The sequence below is a fragment of the Marmota monax genome, unplaced genomic scaffold (genome assembly GCF_021218885.2).
Source record: "Marmota monax isolate L192 unplaced genomic scaffold, Marmota_monax_Labrador192_F-V1.1 WCK01_AAM20220418_F8-fsc00069, whole genome shotgun sequence".
Classification (NCBI taxonomy): domain Eukaryota; kingdom Metazoa; phylum Chordata; class Mammalia; order Rodentia; family Sciuridae; genus Marmota; species Marmota monax.
The window spans coordinates 7,272,177-7,295,184 of NW_026695243.1; the positions used below are offsets into that span (position 1 = coordinate 7,272,177).

Here is a 23,008-nt window from a genome sequence, read left to right on the forward strand (position 1 = left end):
AGGAAAACACTATAGAGATAAAAGGTGTGGTCACCTGAAGCAAAGATAGAGTTTAGCAAGACAGGGCAGAAGAGTGGAACTGAAAAAAAGGGGAGACAGCCAAGAGGGAATATGTTGGTCTAATTTGAAGGGGGAAAAATGTGAGGGGTCTGTGGGAAAATGATATTGCTCAGACTATATTATAATCACTTGGACCCCAATAAGCCACACAAATCTCTTCACTCAAAAATATGCAATTTATTTTACCATAAACTTCTTAGAAACAATATTCCAAATATATACAATTTCTTCTCAAAATAATTTTATGGAATGAAGACAGATGCTCATCAATTATGGTTATATCCCCCTAAGACATGAGTTCTAAAAAAATCCTCTCCATTTTTCCCATCCTGGTTCTGAGGTCTGATCATGCATCAGTTCTTGGGTCAAAGGGGTCAAAAGAGAGGGGAAGAAAGCAAAATATTGAGCAACTTATCCCAGCAAGAACCACATCCTTTTTTGGAGTCCAGAAACTCTCCTTTGGCTTCTCAAGACCAACTCTCCAAAGCTGCCTCCCACTTTTGCTATCAGGGCCAGCAAAATACTCACTCTAAATCTCCCAAATAAACCTAAGAAGAGTGAGTGCTAGGATGGAAATACGTTCCTATGGGCCCCTGGGAAGGTTATGCTCTGGGTATGGGAGATAGGGTCCAAAGTAAGATTCTTAGGTCCTATCTTCTTTTTCTCCTTCCCTGCACTGTCCCTCTACCACCTCTACTTCCACATTTGCTTTTCTGGATTAAAACTTGAGAGGGATGGTGGAAGGGAAGCCTGAGATTGATTTTTCTTGAAATGCTACAACTCTGGCAGATATCTGAGGACTCTTTCCTTACCTCTTGCCTTACCTGGGCACAGCCTTTCTGGGGAATGAAGAGGCTGAGTCCCAGTCCTGAGAGTGGAGGAGCAGGTTTATGCTGTTCCCAGGGACTCTAATCCCTCCTTTCTAAATTGCATGTATACAAGGGAGGAAGAACAATAACTGACTGTTTTTGGGTTTCCCTAAGGGCTCTACTTTTTAAGAGGAAAGCTGTTTTTCTTGGCCTTTGTTGTCTTTCCAGAAGTGATGAGGGCCCCAAAGCCCTGTTTGTGGGAGAATGCATAGGCAGAACGTCGCAGGCCTAGGTGTTTCACTTTGGTCCGGACTTGAACTTGTGGTGGCGATATCTTGCCATAATGAATTGTGTCCAAAACCTGTATCCAGAGCATGGGGGACGGGGTTTTATTCACAAAGGCAAAGGGGAAAAGGATTATAAATCATATCTGGGTAGGCTCCCTGTTCCACTTACCTTGTCCACACTGAGAGGCCAAATTAGTGGTTGGAGAAACTGGTACCCAAATGCAGGAATTATACAGAGGATCACACTGAGGATAAGGCCCAGCCACAATTGTGACTGGTTCATAGTGTTCCTAGCCACACCTGTACACAATGAGCAAGGAGGGGTAAGGCAAACAGTCTGGAGAAAGGGGAGAGGTTAGGAGTGGGCAGTATTAGCCAGAACTTAGATAGCTCTCTAGTCCAAAGAAGGATGTTATTGATTTGGAGACAGTCTGGTCTCCTGAGGAATGATATAAATGCAAAATAATTGCAGTTGGGTCCTTTGTGCAGTCACTGTGAATTTACATACTTTTGTCTCCCTCTACAGGCTGGGCAGGCAGGAGAGTGGGGGTAGGTAATGGGGAATCCTAGTACATTGGCTTGTATACAAAAATGGGACAGAAAGCTTTAGAGGAGAAAAGTGAGTTAGTGGCCTGACAAGAGATAGAAGCCAAGGACATCTATATGGCTACTCTTTCTGTATTTTATCCTCATGAAGTGGACTTGAGACAGAGAGAAATGAATACAGGAGACAATAAGGCAGTAATGCTACAGTATAAAGGATGTTGACTGGAATCAGGAGACCTATATTGAGTCATTTAATTGAAAAAAACCCTCCAGTCTCCAAAATGGTGCTAATAATTCTTGCCCTGCCTACATCATAGTATTCCCGTGAAGATCAAACTAGATATTTGAAAAAAAAAATCATGGAAACTCTAAGGTAAAATATTTTTGAATCCTATCTAGGTAGTCCTACCTAGATTTTGAGTCCCTTTAGGTTAGAGATCATTTCTTATCTCTTTATTCACAGAGCTTAGCACATAGTAATAGCCTCTCAGTAAACATTTATTTAATAAATATACTTGGTACCTCCCCCACCTACTGGCCAGGGTCTTACCTAGGAATTGAAAGATGGTGGGGAACATTAGACACAAGCCATCACTGTACAGGAAGAATAAGATGCAAAAGTAGAAACCCAGGCTACCCCAGATGAAGAAGTGGCTTATCATCGTCCAGTAGGTTGTCTGCAGGGCAATCTGAAAAGCACTAGGTTATGTGCAATACCCTATAACCTGCGATCTCTAGTAGCCACCTCCCTTCTCCAATTCTGTGATGGAGAATGCTCCTTTCTGTCTCCCCCCCTCCTTACCTCCCTGTCTTTCTAGACAGCTCCCCATCCAATCCCCTCATTCCCACTGCTAGTGGCCACACCTGCACTGTGACCACCCAGATTAAGGAGGTTTGTACTAGCAGGCAAAAGGTCTGGATGTCGGAGATGTCCTTTCCATCACTGCGTGCTGAGTTGTAAATTGTTCCCATGGGGACAAAGAACAGCACAAAGGAACTGTAGATCCCGTGTAATAAACACTTCACAAATTCCTTCTTGTTGAAATAGAGGTTGTGCTGGCCTGGGATATACAGCTCTGGGAAATGTAGGCTCCATGTTTCATTCACATCCTGGAAATACCAGAGGGAAGGAGGAAGGCTCAGAGTCTCTCCATAGAAGGTCCCATCTCCATCAGAGTAGAGGTGTCTCCCCTCATTTGTGTCTGCTGCCAGGCTGCCTAGGAGCTTCCTCATGGAGTACTTGAGAAGTGGAACCAGAGAACAGGGCAGTGACCACAGACCCTTCCTGAAGTCCTCCTCTCTAGGCAAGGATCAAGGTAGTAGAAGGAAGCTAGGAGAAGGTCAGGATGATGAGAAGCACTTGGAGGCATTCAGGATTAGAGAATTGTGAAAGGGAGTTTGGTTTGGGGGTAGCTGTAAGGGAGGACTGGAGCTTGGAATGGAATGGGGGTGGCATTAAAAACATGGGTCCCCAAGTGTAAGTGTTCCTTTAGTTTTGTTTTTTTTTTTTTTTTTTTGTGTGTGTGTGTGTGTTAAAAGCTAATGGGTAAAGAACAGGAAGCCAATGGGGGACTAGTTAGTCCTTCGGAAACATCTGTGTTCATGATGTTCTTCCTATTCCCTCCCATAGCTACTGATGAACTCAAGGTGGGAGAATTCTCTGTATGAATGATGCTGGCTTGTCTTCATTTTCCAAATATGAAACTTGAAATTCAAAACTTGGGGCATGGCTTCAGTGGTAGATGACTGGAACTAGATCATCGAAGCAGGATAGTACTACTGAGTAACACAATCTATCCCTCTTGTCTTTCTGAGGTTTGGCGACTACTTCATGTAGAATTTCTTTCAGTGCTACTACCCTGATGGAGACTGGGAACCATGATTCCATGATGTCCTATTTCAGTTGCTTTACAACTCTTTGGATGCTCCTTGTCTACTGTGGTGCTCAGGAGTTGAGACTGGCATAGAAGAGGCGGGGGAAGGGATACTAGGACCCTCAACATGCAGAAAATTTCTGAGAAGGACAAAGGGTATATCCTGGTCTAGCTCCCTGTGATGCATGGAATACACATGCTCCCATGCTTGTTCCTTAGGACTCCCCACCTAGTCTTTCCTGCTTGGCTTAGCTCATCCTCATCATCTCTAAATGGTAATCATCTTTGGTTTTTTTGTTTTTGTTTTTGGTATGAGGGATTGAACCCAGAGGCACTCAACCACTGAGTCACATCCCTGTCCTTTCCTTAATTTTTATTTTGAGATGGTCTCATTAAGTTGCTTAGGGCCTCACTAAGTTGATGAGGCTGGCTTTGAACTTGAGATCCTCCTGTTTCAGCCTACAAGCTGCTGGAATTACTGGCATGTACCACCACACCCTGCTAGGGAATCCCCTTTCTTGAAGCCCCTTGCTTTACCCAGTCCTGATCCAGTAGCTCTCTTTCATTTTACTACTTTTGGATACACTCAATGTACTATACAGCATAATTTCCATGTTTCTCTCTCTAAAGATAAAGTTGAGACAGGAAAACCTGATTTTTAAAAACTGGTGATTATTTTCAGTGCAGGAGGATTTTTTGTTTTTCTCATGATACCTATTCCAGGCAATAAGCTCCTTTACTTGCTCTAGAAATTATTTTCTTTACAGTTAATTTTGTTGAGTTCAGTTCTTGCTCTTTACCCCACTCTTGGGAATATTCCTCAAGGGTTCAGGGGCTTCAACCCTGACTGAGAGGCTTGCTTCTGGTCTTACCTGATCAAATAGACTCAAGCCCAGGACAGGGAGGGAGGTGTAAATCAAATTGTAGCAGGTGATAAACCAGGTATCATAGACTGCCTGGAAGAATACCAAGGAGATTTTTAAATTCTCCTCTCTCCTCCAAAGTCCCACCTCCACCTCCCAGGCCCAAGATAGCCCTCCCCTGGCTGCCTTAGTCACCACCATACTAACCCAGAGTTAGTATGGATTTCAGAATTTGACTGAGAGCTCCAATTTTTTATTTGATCCTACTGTATGTAGAACCCTCTGTCCAAGGCTGGTGCCAGGCCACATCAAGCTTTCAATGCTGATCTGCACCATAACCTGCTCTGCTCCTTCCTGCAGAGAAAGGACTCAAGAGTGGAGCCACACCTAGGCACTACCAGGCAAGTAAACCTTTAGGCTGTTTTCTTTTTCTGCCTTATATGGGTTCAGTGGCTTCTGTAGCACTGGACATCTAACACTGGCAAAGGGAATAGATTCATCGAACCTTCTACAGCTGGGTGTTCCATTCTGGGAACAAGAAAGGAACTCTTTCCTTACTATCCACAAGAGGTCAGCAGCAACACATGTAGCACACACACACACCTCCCACAAACCAGACTGGCTTGGCTAGGCCCTGAGGGTATACAGTCTCCCACAGTCCACAGTCTGCTGACTGGTCATTTCTGAGGTGGTTTCTTTTGGTAATCTTGACAGACTCCTGAAAAACTTATAGGAAGGGGACTGCTCTTAAAACATCAAAATTCAGGTGTCACTTTTCCCCAGAATGGTTACGGAAATTTCATATTTCAAATGAGGAATTAATTCACCCAAGCAGCAACTGTGTGTGTGTGTGTGTGTGTGTGTGTGTGTGTGTGTTTGGGACAGGGGTGCAGGCAGTCAGGGTAGGAAGGAGAAGTAAAGGGAAGCTGTAGTGAATGTCAGAATAGCTTGTCTGGCAGGACCCAGAGGCCTTAGCCTATTCCATAGGATATTTTGGATGCTAAGAAAAATTCTAGGTCCATCAATATTTCCCATCACATGTGTTTGGAAATTATAATGCCAATGTTAAAGAAAAAGTGAAACTAACTTATTAGGAAGATTTCTGAAGGTAGGTATTAAGAACAGAGCTAGGCCAGAATCTTTATGGTTTGGAAATCTACAATTAGTGCAGGGTTGGGAGATGGGATCAATATGGGGTGAAAAGCTTTATGGGTTGTCATAAAGCTATGGATGGATGGCAGTGTGTCATACATTGGTCTCTAGAGGTAGAAAAAGGTCTGAGCTTGTTAAAGTGTGAGTGACTAGAGAAGACCAAGATGATTAGGGTCACATGCCTTTGATCATGCTGACATCATTGGCCCCATCCCCAATGAACTCCTACCTGTGCAGAGAATCCGTTGAAGAAAGCATACCAGAAGTGCACCAAGGTGAAGACAAAATTCTTATAAAAGAAGAAGCTGAGAAATTTGCACATGCGATTATAAGACCAGCGGCCATGTACCAACAGCAGACGTTGAAGGTAGCGGAACTGGGAGAAGGCAAAGTCACTGTTGAGCATGGCCTGCATCCCCTCCTGGCCGCTGATGCCGACCCCAATGTGGGCAGCTGCAGTGAAAGCCCAGAAGATTCTAAGCCACAGAGCTTATTTGTTAAGACTCCCACCCTGAGAAATGTAAAGGAAATGCTGGATAATGTTGCATAAACCCCGTGTTTTACATTTGGAAAATACTCAGGCTCAATTCAAAATGGCAGTTCCTTAAGTAGAGTCCTTCCCCCTTAATGGAGTGCCCCTCCCCCACAACCTGGAAAACAGTCTCTTTCTGTACTTTTTTTGAATGCTGCCACTCAAGAATGCCTGGTATGGCCAGTAATAACTCAAAAGTTGTCCCAGATATTTTTTGCTTCTACTCTATCCCTTTAGACTCTTTCCCACATCTAGATGTTAAGGTTTAAATATCTTATTATCTATGGAAGTCACTTAAATCAAGGATGCAAAATGGATGCCAATCTAATACAATATTTAATTATTTAAGTTTACCTAAGGGACTGAAACCTGAACTATTGGGAGCAATAGTTTTTCAGTGAAAGATAAACTCTTCAGTAGGTCTCAGGAGAATTTTTCTGGATAAAGCAAAGATTGTACTTGATGGAATATAAGATTGAAGTTCCTAAAAGTTTTAATCAGTCTGTGGTAATTCACTATTATTCTGGTCAAATTCACTGATCTGGTATATACCTCCTACTGCATTGCTTAATCTCAGGCTCTAAAGACCAGAGTGATTCTAGAAACGGTTAAGATAGCAAGAACACTTGATAGTATTGAAATTGAGGCTGGAATATCTGCTAGTGTTTCCTGTGTGGGTAAAGAGATGAGACTAGAGGACCTCTATATTTTGTCCATATCTCCCTGATCAACAAACTGCTGGAGGCTAATAATATTCATCTGAAATTAAAACAAGTAAATTTCAGCCATTTGCTTTTATTGGTCCAAAGTGATCACTAAATCTATTCTCTCCCAGCCAGGGGAACCAGGGCAAGTTCTTGGGAACACAGCGTTGGGCTGCATTAGGCCTCATAGCCTACATCCTTCAAAAAAAGAGCAGACTATGACTCCTGCCCAGGGGTTCTTTCTGTGGGCCTTGATGTCATCTCAGGTGGTATGGTAGTTGTATAGCTTGTTGTTTTATGAATGAATACACATATTCTTGTGGGAGCCATGAGTTTCTATGTATTTACCTTCATAGTTAAGTAAATGAATCTGAACACTTGTGGATATGGGCAAATATCTGCAGGTGTAAATAAGTGGGAATGCAGGTGTAGAGGAACAGGAATGGAGTTGCAAAACATTATCACTGTGTACTGCTTAATAGGTAGGAGTATGAGTCAGCAATACAATGCCACTCAGATCAATTTTGCCCATGAAGGAAGAAAGAGGCAAGTCATGACTGAGGACTAATGCCCCCCCTTCTGCTCACATGCCTTTGATCATGCTGACGTCATTGGCCCCATCCCCGATGGCCAGTGTCACCACCTTCTTGTACCTCTTCACCAGCTCTACCACCTGGGCCTTCTGGAAGGGTGTCATCCGGCAGCAGATTACCCCCTTGCACATGCTTGCTGTTCGTAGCAGTTCCAACTCCAGGTTCCCTTCTAGAGCATAAGCCTGCAACACCAAGACATACCCACTCTTCAAGTTGCCCAGAAATGACCTTTCGAGTTTCCTCCCCTTGCATTCAAACTCTTTTCTTTCATAGGGTAGGCATAGCTGCTCCCAAGGTTATCTACCCCAAAGGAAGGCCAAACCCCTAAGGCAATTCTAGGTATTCTCTGGCTGAGCCTCAAATGGGAAACTAGTCAGGCCTCTCATTAAGTCAAATCAGTTGATAGGGCTATATGAGGCTAAGTGACTTCTTGGCGGTCTGGTTCTGCTGGGTTCCTGTTTCTTCTAAGTGACAGGTCACATCAGTAGTAAAGAATTTGGATCAAGAAGGAGTTTTCCCTTGGCTTTCCTTTCTTCATTTATTCATGCCAAGAGTATCTTGGGGAAAGGTGTCTTTCAGGCATTGGCATCTGAGAGATGGGCAATAGGACAGCTAAGAATAGGGAAGAGGTCTTGAAATTTCCCTGAAGTGTGTTGAACCTAGGAAGGGAGTTCCTTGGAAGAAGAGTTATAACTCTATTGCCTACCAGACTGTAGCCACTGATGATTAAGCCATAGTCACCAGAGGGCACCTCCTCAGGCATTGTGAAGGACCTTTTGGACTTCCTCTTTAGGTAAATGTTGATTGGGTCTGATTCCAGTAGAGATTCAGGTTTCATCCTGCCCCTTGCTGTCCTGAAAACCAAGAATAGTGGTCAGAGCTTAGGAAAATGTGCCCATGGTGAAAGTAGTCAAGAAAGGTACAAGTACTCTACAAAGCACTGGCCAGGACCTTAGACTTGACTGTCTCTTGAGACCTGCTACTGCTGTAGGTTCCTGAGCACCATGAACCTCACTTCTCCATCCTCCACACTCCAACTCCTCTAGTCTGAGTGCTTCTTTATAAAATTCTCTTAAATATTCAGATTTTCCTCCCTGCTGCATTTCTTCTTTATTCCTTCTGATGTTGTAGAGTTCACATTGGGGGAAGAGACGTGTAGGGAATCTTTGGTCTAGGGATTAGCTGTGGCCACCCTCCAAACTGTACCTGAGTTCTTGCAGAATTGTATCATTGTCCTTGCCTTCAATCACAAACACCTCATCCATTTCATCCTCAAATACATTACAGGAGTAGGCAATGTTCACAGCAGTTTCTGTAGGAAAGGCAACACAGATCTCATTTTGGCTGGCGTTTATAGATTGGGACAGGGTTGTCACAGGGTATAGTTTACATACGCACTAACAGTGGGCTTCAACTTCACTTGTCTACATTTGCCTTGGATGCAAAGTTTATTTTTTATGAATCAGTGAAAATCTCATTCAAACATTGACAGATGAGTGTCTACTTGGTACAGATTTGTGAATAATTTATTAATAACTAGAACCATTCAGGCTTAGCTTTCTCTAGAAAGCCTTTTCCTATTGCTGAAAGTAAAATCTGTCTGTATCCACTTCTGTAGGCAATCAGGATATATTTCTTAGAACATGACTGTGCCTATTTATCGCCCCCGCCCTTTTTGGCAGTACTAGGGATTGAACCCAGGAGTACTGTACCACTGAGCTGTATCCCCAGCCTTTTTAATTTTTAAAATTTAATTTTGAAGCAGGGTCTCACTAATTTGCTCAGGCTAGCTTCAAAGTTGTGATCCTCTTGCCTCATCTTGAGACTATAGGGATGTACCACCACATTCAGCTCCATCCTAGACTTTATGGGGAACTGAGGCATGTTTAAGTTGTATCCCTTCTTTACATTAGAAAACCTGGAATTTGAAATAAATTCATACAAAGGAAAACATTTTTAAAAATTAAGTCCTGAACCCTGGCCACAAGTAGTATCGAAATTCAGAAGAGAGATTGCAATTGTCACAGGAACTTTCTTGAAGGAAGGCCTTGAAGGATGAGTAAGAGTGTTACGGGTGCTTGCTTTGGCAGCACATATACTAAAATTGGATGGATACAGAGAAGTTAGCATGGACCCTGCATAAGGATGACATGCCAATTTGTGAAGTGTTTCATATTTTTATTTATTTTTTTTTTTAGAGAGAGAATGAATTTTAATATTTATTTTCTAGTTTTTGGCGGACACAACATCTTTGTTTGTATGTGGTGCTGAGGATCGAACCCTGGGCCGCACGCATGCCAGGCGAGCGTGCTACCACTTGAGCCACATCCCCGCCCTCATATTTTTAATACTTGGGAATAAATCTAACCAAGGAGGTGAAAGACCCCCTAAAATAAAAACTATAGAACACTGAAGAAAGAAAATGAAGACCACCTTAGAAGATGGAAAGACCTTCCATGTTATTGGATATGCAGAATTAATATTGTCAAAATGGCCATATTACCAAAAAGTATTATACATATTCAACGCAATCTCCAACAAAATACTAATGATATTCTTCACAGAACTAGAAAAAATGGTCTTAAATTCATTTGGAAGAATAAAAAACCCAGAATAGCCAAAGCAATCTTGAGCAAGAAGAGTGATGCTGGAAATATCACAATACCTGATCTCAAATTATACTACAGAGCTATAGTAACAAAAACATCACAGTATTGGCATCAAGATAGACATGAAGACCGGTGGAATAGAATAGAAGACACAGAGTCAATCCCACATAGTTAGAGTCATCTGATACTTGACAGAGGAACCAAAAATATATGTTAGAGAAAAGACAACCTTTTAAACAAATGGTGGTAGAAAAACTGGATATCCATATGTAGAAGAATGAAACTAGAACCCTATCTCTCACCTGGCCCAAAAGTTAAATCAAAGTGGATCAATGACTTAGGAATTGGGCCCCAAACTTTTCAGCTTCTAGAAGAAAACATAGGTTTAACAGCCCAACATATTGGCACAGGCACCAACTTCCTTAACAAGACCCCTAAAGCTCAAGAAATAAAACCAAGAATCAGTAAGTGGGATAGCATCAAATTAAAAAGCTTCTGCACAGCAAAGGAAATGATTAAGAGCATGAAGAGACAGCCAACAGAATGAGAGAAAATCTTTGCCAGTTACTCCTCTGACAGGGGATTAATATCCAGAATATATAAAGAAATCAAAAAGCTTAACACCAAACTAAAGCAAACCAAAACACCCCAAATAATCCAATGAATAAATGGGCAAAAGAATTAAATAGATAATTCTCAAAAAGAAAGAAAGAAAACAAATGACCAAAAAATGTGTGAAGAAATTTCAACATTACTGGCAATCAGGGAAATGCAAATCAAAACTACATTGAGATTCCATCTTAATTCTAGTTAGAATGACAATCATCAAGAATACAAATAATAATAAATGCTGGTGAAGATATGGAAAAAAAGGTACACTTATACATTGTTGGTGGGACTGTGAATTAGTACAATCATTTTGGAAAGCAATATGGAGATTCCTCAGAAGAACAGGGATATTAACCACTATATATATACCCAGCTATCCCACTCCTCAGTATTTACCCCAAAGAACTAAAATCAGCACACTATAATGAGACAGGCACATCAGCACAATTTACAATAGCCAAGTTATGGAACCAGCCCAGGTGCCTGATGAATGGATTAAGAAAACATGGTATGTATACACAGTGGAGTTTTACTCAACCATAAATAATGAAATTATGGCATTTACCAGTAGATGGATAGATCCGGAGAGTATCATGCTGTGAAATAAGCCAGACTCAAAAAATCAAGAGTCAAATGCTTTCTCTCATATGTGGAAGCTAGAGGAAAATAAGGGGAGGGGGAAGGGAAGCTAGAGGAGGGAATGAATTCATAAGAATAGAGGGAAGATCTGTGGAATAGAAGGATATTGAGGGGAAGGAAAGAGGGACAGGAAAGGGGAGGAAATGCAGACTGAATTTGAAAAAATTATGCTATGTGTATATATACATATAATAGTGAACTTCACCTTTATGTATATCTATAAAGCACCAACTAAAAATAAATAAGTAAATAAGTAAAAGGAAGGCCAGCAGGGTAGAAGAAGAAAAATAGTGTGTGGGAGGAGGGGAGGGGAAGAGGAGGCACCAGAGACCAAAATGGAACAAATTAAATTTAATGTATGCATGATTATGACAAAATGAACCCAACTATTATGTATAACTATAATGTACTAATAATAAAAGAGAAATATTTTAAGCTAAAGCTACTCCTCTATCCCCCACAAAAAAAGTGTTTAAGGAAAGGAAAAGGTATTTCAAGTAGGGAAACAACCCAAACATAGACCCTAGAGTAGGAATTGGTTTGTTTGGGACATATTGAAGATAATGGTTATATTAGGATGCAGATAAGGTTGTATAGGTAGCAATGGTTTACCAAGAACTTCCTTTCTTTTTCTTTTCTTTTCTTTTCTTTTTTTTTTTGAAGAAATGGAGATTGAACCCAGGGGTGCTTTACCACTGAGTCACATGCACAGCCTTTTTAAAATTTTGATACAGGGTCTGCTAAATTGCCCAGACTGACCTTAAACTTGAATTCTTCTTGCCTCAGCCTCCCAAGTCACTGGAATTATAGGCATGTGCCCCCACATCCAGTTTCAAGGTCTTGAAGATCAGATAGAATCTGACCTTTATAATGTAGAATCCCTGTAGGTCCCTGAGCAGAGGAGTAACACCATAAAATTTGAGGAAAATTAAACTGATGATTGTATATAGGCCACGCTGAAATTAGTAACGGCAAAAGACAGATCAATTCAGAAATTTTTGTAGAACCACAACAGAGGATGAAGGTTGAACTAGGGAGATGACATAGTCAAGAGGATTTTTCAGAAGAATTGGTGGGACATGCTAAGAAAATGGATATTGGAGACAACAGAGAGTGTACAAAGATAACTTTAAAGTTTTTAGCCTAGCTACTCTGGAGGCTGAGAAAGGAGGATAGCAAGTTTGAGGCCCCCCCTAGGTAATTTAGTGAGACCTTGTCTCAAAATGAATAAATAAATAAATAAAGTCGGGGTCGGGGGTGTTGAGAATGTAGCTCAGTGGTAGAGCACCTACCTAGCATACATGAGGCCCTGGGTTCCAATACTGGGTTCAATACTGCAAAAAATAAAAAAATGAATAATAAAGTTTTTAGCTTTTAAGTTCCTGGCTGAAACAGGGGTCATGTTTGATTGATTGATCATCTGTATGTTTTCATTGAAAAATACAGCATCTGGCATACAGTGCATGCTCAGCAAATTGTATACAAAATTAGACATTGAAGGGACTTCATCTGAGTTACAGGTATTTGTCAAGAAAATTGGTAAGAAAAAAGGAAAATAAAGAGGAAAGAAATGGTTAAAGTAGGTGAGGAAGAGAGTCATGCAGGCTAGGAGCTTTCTTTTACCTTGCTTATCACCAGTTAAAACCCATATTTTGATTCTGGCTTTGTTCAGGGTGATGATTGTCTCAGGCACTCCATCTTGCAGTTTGTCTTCTATGCCTGTGGCCCCTAACAGCTTCGAACAGAGAGATCAATGAGTGAGGAAGAGAGAGAGAGAGAGCGCGAGAGCACTATATGCTACCCAACAACTGAACTGGCACTTCAGTGTTATCTTCAGTGAGCTAGCTCTGTCCTGGAGGATCCTGGTGGCATAGCACTCTGCATACTTTGCCTCTCTACACATACAACTTTTCCACCACACATTGAAATCAAATTTAGAAAATTAGTATTAGGTACCAGAGAGGGAAGGGATTTGCCTGAGTCATTCATGAAGTTATGTGCTACTTCTAAACCATCTGTTTCTCAGTACACCTTCACTTCTCCCTTGCTTTACTGCATACTTCCTGTCCTCAAATGTGGCAAGTCTTAAGGAAGGATCTCTGTATCCTACTCCAGTTTTCCCTTCAGCCCTACAAGGGCTTGGGTGTACTTTGCTATTGTACCTATTAGAAATATCTAAGGGTTCCAAGACATTTTTCCACATTAGATTAAAAGAATCTTGACCCAACATCATGCTTTCTCTCTCTAATAACACAACAGTGCGGAGACAAGAATAAGCCCAGAGAACTGACAAATGGATGAATTACTGATTCTGCCAGGCCTGTAGAAGGACTGAATGTAGAAGGAGATTAGGGATCTCTATATTTTCCCTTTGGTGTCAGTCATTTCTGTTTATAGCAGGGCTGGCCTGTATCAGATTGGTCAGAAATGTCAGGGTCATTCTTAATATTTCTTTTTCTCATCCTCAATAGTCCAATCCTGTCGCGACCCCTCGCCGGCAAGGGAAAACACGACACAGGATTCTTCTTTCAGCAGTTTATTCAGGCCTTGTTTCATGTATCATCTTCTAGTGACCCCCCCCACCGAGCGCCCAAGCACAGCCTAATAAAGCCTCCCGCATACCAATCCCAAGCTGCCACGTGGATCTCTCTCATAGGGTGGTAAGGGATTGTGCGCCAACTCTCCAAAAAAGGAGTTGTTTATCACAGGCCACAGTGGAAGCCGGCGCCATCTTCTAATGGCGGCCACGGTCTATAAGAATGGCTTACCACAGTTCCCCCTTCTATTTTATAAAACAATGCAGGCGAAAGTAGAGGTCCTATCCCACTGTGCAGAAGTGGCTGCAGTGTATGGTTCAGTCCTAAGGAGGGCCCTTCCCTAGACCTGGTCCCATATCAGCCGACGCCTTTTTTCGTAGGGCGGGGCGTGGACATCAAACCCGCATGCAATAGGACATGCTTTCCTTGAGGTCCGTTGATGGATCACTCAAGTGCAGTGCCTTGCCTCGCATCCTGCATCGTGATGACGATGAAAAAGAAAGGGGATTTTACAAGTAGCCGGTCAGTGACTATGAGGTTGGAAGTGGCAACACCATCCCTCAGCCCCTGAGAAAACGAAGGGTCCAAAGCATAAAGTGCAGCACCAGCATGGAAGCCCACCTGCGTGCAATGGCAACAAGGCCTGCAGAGTGCATGGGCCTTCCATAACTGGGAAGGCAGGAAGAGGAGGGCATGCCAAACCCAGTGCAATGTCAAAGATGACTTGGGGTGCAATGGCCAAAACCCAGGAAATTATTGCTTAAGTTGCGCAAGCCAAACTTGTGGAGAGATACCATTCTCTAGGGCTGCAAAAGCCGGGACGATCATAGCCTTTTCTTGGCTATGGCGAGCTCTTAGGCGACAGAAAAGCCACAGACAAAGGACAATCCCAAAACAACATATCGCTCCAAAAATGCCTACTCCCACCCATTCCTTAAAGAAAGAAAAAGCAGAAGACAGCCAATTCGTAAATTGGCCCAATGTCACAGGGTCCACACGAGTGTTGTTCAACATGGCAATTTGTGTCAGTTGGGTCTGGATCAACTTCTCTGCTTCCATGGACCAGTTTCCAGCCAGGTACTGTCCAATGATTTGAGAGGTATTTCTGGAATCATTAAATCTGAGAGATGTTATACATAGATGTGCACGATGATCAACACAACCCAAATGTACTAGGTCTGACAATTCCTCAATCTGAGCTTGGAGGAGATCCACCCTTTGATTAACGGCCAAAATTCCTGATAAAATATGTTGATTGATTTTACTTTGAGACTCTAAAATGCTGGAAGTTTGTTGGATGACCTGATTAACCGTGGCCGCAGTTTGCACTTGACTAGCCATGGCCACTCCGGTAGTGACCGCTGCAGCAGCAGATATTGCAACCGCTGTTACAATAGCTGCCATGATTCCAAAATCCCTACGGCTCCTGAGCACCTCAATAATAGGGAAGGAGTCCGGATCCGCAGTAACCGGAATCGGGACGAAAGTCGGGACCTTCATAACAACTGCCGTGCTCCAGGATCCATTCCAACACTCAGACAAGACACATGTACAATTAGAACAGTCAATCATTTCCGATTCTGTAGTATTGGTATCATTGATCAAAAGGAACAGAAACGGAGAATGAAGACAGACTGCTGCAGAGGGCAGTGTAGCATTGGACACCTGAGAATTGTATGAAATGTTTTTAAGCCTCCTACCATTATCAGTGTCCTGTACAAAGCCAGACACATTAAACAGCCAACTCTGGACTCCTCTCAATTAAGCCAGAGCAGAGACATCGGCTGTGGCCCCCTTTTCATTGGAAATCAACCATTGAAACCAGGATCAACTCGCTCCTATAGAGGAATTATTGTTGGAAGAATTATACAAGTACCTTTTGAGAGAGGGGGAAAGGGAAAAACCTTTGGCGACCTGATGTTTCTCCCAAGAGTGATCTTGACAAGGTGTAAATATAGGAGGGAAGCCATACTCAGGGGTGCAATAAGGAGAAGCCTTAAAATGAGTGGCATTAGAGGTCTCATTAGAAGGAGACAACGGAATTAACACCTGGGAAGTAATGGCCAAAGTGGTTATATTAAACTCAGATGTATTTGTCGGGACTCTTCTTGTCAGGCGTTCTGGAACCCACACCGGCTCCGTCTGGTCCCGGCCCCCGGCGGCGCTCCGCTTTCTCCGCAGCGTGAGCCCGCTCCGCAGCAGTGCAGGCAGGTCCTTCAGCCGCGGCCGCAGCGACGCCGGCGGCTGCTCGCGCTCCGGCTCGCGGGCGCTGGGACTGCGGCGCAGAGCGCTGTCCGCCGCCGCCACCGCCGCGGCCAGGGCCGGGTTCTCGCACGGCGGCTGCATCTTGACTGAGCCCACCGCCATCCTCATGCCCAGACCGCGGCCGCGGCCCCGGCAGCTTCTCTCAAAAACATCTGCAAAGTGCTCTGCTTTACCTTAAGTCCTTTTGAACGTAGCAACCCATCTAGGGCCAACAAAATTGGGCTTGAAGAAGTAGCGCCCATAATGTTTTTAGAGCTATAAAGAAAGTGAAAGTACAAAAATCCCCGCTCTCTTCCTTTTACAGGGGAGCGTTCCGTTCTATGAATTCCCCGCTCTCTTCCTTTTACAGGGGAGCGTCCTTTTTCCCGCTCTCTCTCTATTTACAGAGAGAGCGCCCCGCTATTTGCTTGCGGATTCCCACTTTACCTGGGAACTTACCAGTGCACCACCCTGACTGCTGAAAGTTCTGGATCCTGGGTTCGAGGAATATAATTCCCCGTACGGGCCACCAATTGTCGCGACCCCTCGCCGGCAAGGGAAAACACGACACAGGATTCTTCTTTCAGCAGTTTATTCAGGCCTTGTTTCATGTATCATCTTCTAGTGACCCCCCCACCGAGCGCCCAAGCACAGCCTAATAAAGCCTCCCGCATACCAATCCCAAGCTGCCACGTAGATCTCTCTCATAGGGTGGTAAGGGATTGCGCGCCAACTCTCCAAAAAAGGAGTTGTTTATCACAGGCCACAGTGGAAGCCGGCGCCATCTTCTAATGGCGGCCACGGTCTATAAGAATGGCTTACCACACAATCCATCAGCAAAATCTGTTGTCTCTACTTTTAAAAACCATACATAATTTGACCGTTCCTTGTCACTTCTACTACTTCTGTTTGATTCAAGCCATCATCATCTCTCACCTGTACTACTGTCCTAGAGTATAAATCAACACTGCAATCAGACTAATGACTTTAAAAGCTATATAACTTCTCTGGTTGAACTCTTCCATGGTTCGCCATATTTACCACAAATCCTTACATTGGCTTATGATGACCCATTCCTACTTGTCACATTGCATGTCCTTTCATTCTCTCCTCCTTACTCATACTGTCCCAGCCACACTGGCTGCCAGCTAACAAGTTAGGCCTGCTCCTGTGTCAGGGTTTTTTTTCTCTTGCTACTACTCTGTGTGAAAAGCTCATTTGCAAAGCCAGAGGGCTGCTTGGCTTACCACTTTTTTTTCTTCGAGTTTTTAAAAATAGCTTTTGTTTTTTAAAAAATTAATTATGTGCATTACAGGAAACAGAAAAACAGAAGCAAAAAGCAAAGTCATCAAGTCACAAGCAGCTTAGTTGGATATGTCATGCATATACATGTACAACATCCTATTTTGTGTGATTGAGATCATGTGTGTATCATGCTTTTCCACACATCCAAGAATATTCATCAATTCAAAATCCCAAACTATATCAGTATTTTTGGTAAATAAGAATACACTATACCAATTCAATCTGTTAAAAAAATTGCAATCCTTTCTTGGGGACAAAAATTTCACTGAAGACAGAAATGGCAACAGGCCTCCAGATAGACATATTGGCAGAGTTATAACTAAAACAATGCAGTCTCTTAATGCTCAATTTAAAATAAGACAAAGCAACAGAATATACCAAGCATGTTTTTAAGAGCATTCATTATCAGATTTCTACTACTAAAATATTAGCAAGAATGCATGTTTCCAGAATTAAAGTATTCCTATAGTTCAGTCAGAGATGCATACACATCAGTGGATCACATCAAAATGTAGACCCTTGAGCTCTTGATTCCATCTCTCCCTGTGTGCTTCCTTCTGCCTATCTGCTGTAGCCTAATAAACAAGTCCTGATATGCACTTCCCAAAGATAAAACAAAACCAAGATGCACCTTTTCTATCAATTATAACAAAAAGATATTTATAAGTTGGCTGATTCACTAGCTCTACTTTTTATGATACACTGTCACCTCAGGACATTTAGAAAGCTTAGATGTTGTGAAATAAAGTATAAACTTTGTGCACAATAAACACAAGTACTTTACCAAAAATGCATGTATAGATCTATGGTTATAACCTAAAACTTTAGAACACTTCCCCTCACACTTTCTCTTCTCCCTCTTCACCATTCCAGTGACTGAGTTCAGGACTACCCCCAGCTCCAAGAGGTGGATTAACAAAGGTTATTCCCAGAAGATAGTTCTTCCTAAAAACTAATAAAATTATATTTATGTAGGGATTATTTTGCTACTTCTAAAAAACTTTGGGCATTAAACTTATTCTTTAATACCTAGTAATATTAACTAAAATGTACATATAACAATGGCTAGACAAACTGAACTAATCTAAGGGGCACAAATTACTTCTCTCTGCATACTTCTCCTCCCCCCACTCACCATCAAGTGAACCTTCAACATAATATCTAAGATACCAAGTTTAACAATTAATTCCATTCCCCTAAATGTTTGCCACCTTCTTTAGGTCTTCAGATCTCCTCTTCACAGTGAAGACTAACTTCCCTGTTTAAAACAGCAGCAATGCCTCTGCCCCTCCAAAACACACAGCATGTGTTAATACTCCCTCTTCCTGGCTTTATTTTCCCTTGTAGCACTTTCACCATCTGACATACTAACTATTATAGATGGCTTTTTGTCTGGTTTCTCTACTGCTATAGGCACAGAATTTGGTACATAGGAGGCACTTAATAAATATATTGAATGAATGAATATTCTTGTCCTGATTATTCCATCAATTTGTTCTGAACTATTTAATCTGAGCATTAGTTGGATCTTGATCTTATAGATTACTTAGTTTTTGTGAGCAGCTCCAGGATAAGAAACAGTGCCAGAAAGAAAAAAAAAATTACAATCAGTGCACTTTTCACAATGGTTCAGAACTCCAGGACACACTAATCAGCTTGGATTCCAATACCCAGCCTCCTTGACCCAAAACTGTGGGCTTTCCTGTTGAGCCTACCTGTCTTTCCTCTCAGAGACAGCCTACATCTGTAGATACTCTGGATGCACTCTTAGAACCTTTGCTTAGTTTACTGGCTACCACCACCACCATCCTTGTTCCCAGTCTGTCCCCAATATCCTCACACTCACCATCAAGTCTTTCTCGATCTCTTCATAAACAGTTGATAATTTAATTTCCCTGTCTTTCACAGACAGACACGCCTCATTGTGCTTCTTTCTCCAGGTCTGGAAGAATTTATCATCCAGCTCTCGGTAGGCCACCATGAGGGTGCGAAGACCTTCGCTGGCAAAATCCTGGAAGATATTTGTGTGTACCAAGTCTAGTCTAGGTTAATGCTGAGTTTAAAAAGTGAAAGATTGACCCCAGAAGCTCCATCTGCCTGCTAAGTAGGATTTAATGGTTAGTACCATGGGATTAGTGCTTAGTCTAAGCAAAAAGCCACTCTTGAACTTCCTCAGCAAAATGTCCCAAGGATGGGGCCAGCATAAACTAAAATATTGAGAATAGTTCTAAGAGAGAAGGTTCTAACCTTTAGCTATAGTTTACCCAGAGTTAGCTATAATTTACTATGTGATTCTGGGGAAAACTAAGACTTCTAGTTTTTTTATAAAATTGGGATAATAATTCACCTTCTACAGAGAGGCTAGTAATGACTGTGGCATGAAAATGAAGGGAAAGCTGGGCATGGGGCACACACCTGAAATTCCTGCAGCTCAGGAGGCTGAGGCAGGAGGATCATGAGTTCAAAGCCAGCCTCAGAAACTTAGTGAGGCCCTAAGCAACTTATTAACACCCTGTATCAAAATAAAATTTTAAAAGGGCTAGGAATGTGACTCAGTGGCAGAGCACCCTTGTGTTCAATCTCTGGTACCAAAAAAAAAAAGGAATAATAAAGTAAAAAGAAGGAGTTCTCATAAAAAACAATTAATGGTGTTACTGTTCTTTTTCAAGCATACATTCATTTTAATTTTTCTTCTTTCCTCCCTCCACCAAATACTCAATGGACATCTTACATAGCACATGCTTATGTAATTGTCTCCATCAGTTGATTAGCTACAGCCAGCTGTGTTAACAAGGCCATTGTTGAAATATTCTTAGGTGAGGTAGCATGTTTTTACTGTTTGGCCACTGTTATAGCCTGACTAACCATAGCTAAGCATCTGCAGGATGGTCATAAGGAAGGCTGGGTGAAAATATGGGTGGTTTAGGACAAAACTAATATACATGCAAGTGTGGGTTAGAAACAGATTTTTTGTAGGGAGAACTGCACATGAGCAATAATTCTAGATTATTGCCACTATAGTAAACTACAAAATAATTCATGTTGGCATTATAAAAGCAAAGAGAAACATAATTTGAATTATAAGAATTCCATGTGTAATTCATGAGTGTTTGATATTGACTGTCAGGTGAAATTAATAAAAAGCAATATATGTAAGGAATGTCAACTCTTAAACTTCTGTCCTGTTGGCAGCCTGAGAAGATCTCAGGACACTTGTGTGTTTTTTTTTTTTTTTGTTTGTTTGTTTTGTTTTTGTTTTTGGTACTGGGGATTGAACCCAAGGGTACTTTACCACTGAGCTATATCCCTGGTCCTTTTCATTTTTTGTTTTGAGATAGGGTCTTGCTAAGTTTCTGAGGGTCTCACTAAGTTGTTGATGCTGGCTCTGAACTTGGTATCTTCCTGTCTTAGCCACTGGAATTACAGGCATTCACCAGTGCATCCAGCTCAGGAAACTTCTTAAGAAGGATATGATAGTGGCAGAAACTGATTTTGTATTGGATAAGGATAAAAGCACTTGACAAGCTTAATAAAACACTGACAGATTCAGTAATCCATTCAACTAATAATTTAGCACCATGCTTTAACATTACCTTTTTTATACCTTTATTTTATTTACTTATTCTTATGTGGTGCTGAGGATCAAATCCAGGGTCTTGCACATGCTAGGTGAGTGCTCTACTGCTGAGCCACAACCCCAGCCCAACATTATCTTTTATCCCTATATATATGTTTTTCTTCTCTCTTGGTACTGGGGTGAACAAACCAGGACCTGGGGCCAAATATTGTCTGCCCCCTGTTTTTTGTTTGTTTATTTTTGTTTTTTTCAGTTGTTAATGGACCTTTATTTTATTTATTTTTATGTGGTGCTGAGAATCAAACCCAATGCCTTACACATGCTCGGCAAGTGCTCTACCACTGAGCCACAACCTCAGCCCTATAATCTATTTTTGTGTGATCTGTTTGCTGATCCCTGGCTTAGAGGCCCTGGAGCTGTTCTTCTGCATGAGTGGGTTATTGAAGCTTGACTCTTATAGGTTTGGTATTAGTGGTTAGTATAGTGTAGTCAGGCCTCACTGTAAGTGTCTATTAAGGTGGTAGTAGGAAGCATGTCAAAATATCTAAAACGGTTTTATGAGTTAAGTCTATGCTTAACTTTCTGAGGAAATGCAATTTGATTGTTTTCCAAAATGGCTATGTCATTTTACTTTTCCATCAGTGATGTATAAAGTTTACAATTTCTCTAAACCCTTGCCAACTCTTATTATTGTCTAGTCATCTTTTTTATTTTAGCCATTGTAGTGGGTATAAAGTGATATTTCATGTTTTTTATTTGCATTTCCTTAATGACTAAAGATGTTGAATGTCTTTTTTTAAAGTTTTTTTTTTAGTTGTTTTATTTATTTATATGCAGTGCTGAGAATCAAACCCAGTGCCTTACACATGCCAGACAAGTGTGCTATGCTACCACTGAGCCACAACCCCAACACCTGTTGAACATCTTTTAATATACTTATTGGATATCTTTTCTTTGACTTCTGGCTATATATTAATGTAGAGTCATCTTTAAATAGCCAAATCAAACAGAATTTTCTTCAATCTATTTACCTTATTTTATATATATAAAAAATATATATAAATATAAATATATATTTATATTTATATATATTTTCCCCTAATTATTTATATATATATATATATATATATATATATATATATATATATAAATATATATTATTAGGGGAATAAGGAGAGAACAAAGGGCAGGATAGAGAGTGGTTCAGATTATATATATATATTCAGATTATATATATATTCCAAATATATATATTCAGATTATATATTATATATTATAATATACATAATATAATATATATATATAATCTGAAACACTCTCCAACCTGCTCTTTGTTCTCTCCTCATTCCCCTAATCTTTTGTACACCCATGCTTAGGTGTAGAGATCCCAGATGTATAGATCTGTTTTTCTTTTCTCATGCCAGCAGCTGGAACCAGTCTCTTTTTGATGTATACCAAATACTACAGGGCAGAAGAAGAACAAGATAGGGAGAAAGGAGGTGCCCTTGGGGATTCTAATCCTGTAGACAACAGAGGGAGATATCAAATAGCCTCCTCAGAATCTCAGGCCAGGTACTCTCTGCTCCTGTTTTCATCATGGCTTGTGGATAAGGCCTCCCATATCAGCAGGTCCTCTTCTGAAACAAACACCAGATCTGACCATGGGACCTCTTAAAGGAGGACTACTCAGGACTGAACAATTCTGATTACTTTAAGTGTTCCCATAAATACAATTCTTGTCATGCCTATGGGATACTGTCCCACTCAACTTCTATGTCAAAGGACATAGAAGTTGGCAATATCGTCAGTAAAAATACCACAGAATGAGACAGTTTTAGTTTTCTACCAACTAAAGAGACACAGATACCAGTATACACCCATAGAATGAAACAGAGCTCCTGAGCTGAGAGAATAAAAACTATCCCTTGGCTCAGCAATGCCAAGGAAGCTGAAACTGCTATTTTCACTGTCCAGTATAGCCTAGCTACATCTACATACCACCTGGCTTTTGTTTCTATAAATTATAACCACTTCTGTGGGACTTGCAGAGAAGCAGTCTAGCTGCTGC

The 23,008-nt window shown here is 41.4% G+C and overlaps 1 protein-coding gene and 1 non-coding gene across 2 annotated transcripts in view; one reads left to right on the top strand and one right to left on the bottom strand.

Moving 5' to 3' along the window:
* Positions 1–217: 217 nt before the first annotated feature.
* The window catches only part of LOC124101289 (phospholipid-transporting ATPase FetA-like), a 28,791-nt gene continuing 6,000 nt past the window's right edge, over positions 218–23,008 (bottom strand). The window contains exons 5-16 of the mRNA XM_058578066.1: positions 22,307–22,401; positions 19,210–19,405; positions 12,901–13,012; positions 8,627–8,732; positions 8,127–8,274; positions 7,419–7,602; positions 5,821–6,044; positions 4,449–4,532; positions 2,567–2,812; positions 2,253–2,391; positions 1,326–1,456; positions 218–1,230 (exon numbers count right to left, since the gene is read on the bottom strand). Coding sequence (XP_058434049.1) covers positions 1,048–1,230; positions 1,326–1,456; positions 2,253–2,391; positions 2,567–2,812; positions 4,449–4,532; positions 5,821–6,044; positions 7,419–7,602; positions 8,127–8,274; positions 8,627–8,732; positions 12,901–13,012; positions 19,210–19,405; positions 22,307–22,401 — 1,848 coding nt within the window. The 3' untranslated portion in view covers positions 218–1,047. The remainder of the gene's footprint in view (positions 1,231–1,325; positions 1,457–2,252; positions 2,392–2,566; positions 2,813–4,448; positions 4,533–5,820; positions 6,045–7,418; positions 7,603–8,126; positions 8,275–8,626; positions 8,733–12,900; positions 13,013–19,209; positions 19,406–22,306; positions 22,402–23,008) is intronic.
* LOC124101469 (U6 spliceosomal RNA) lies at positions 9,495–9,600 on the top strand. Its single transcript, XR_006854620.1, has one exon. It is a non-coding gene; the product is annotated as a U6 spliceosomal RNA (small nuclear RNA).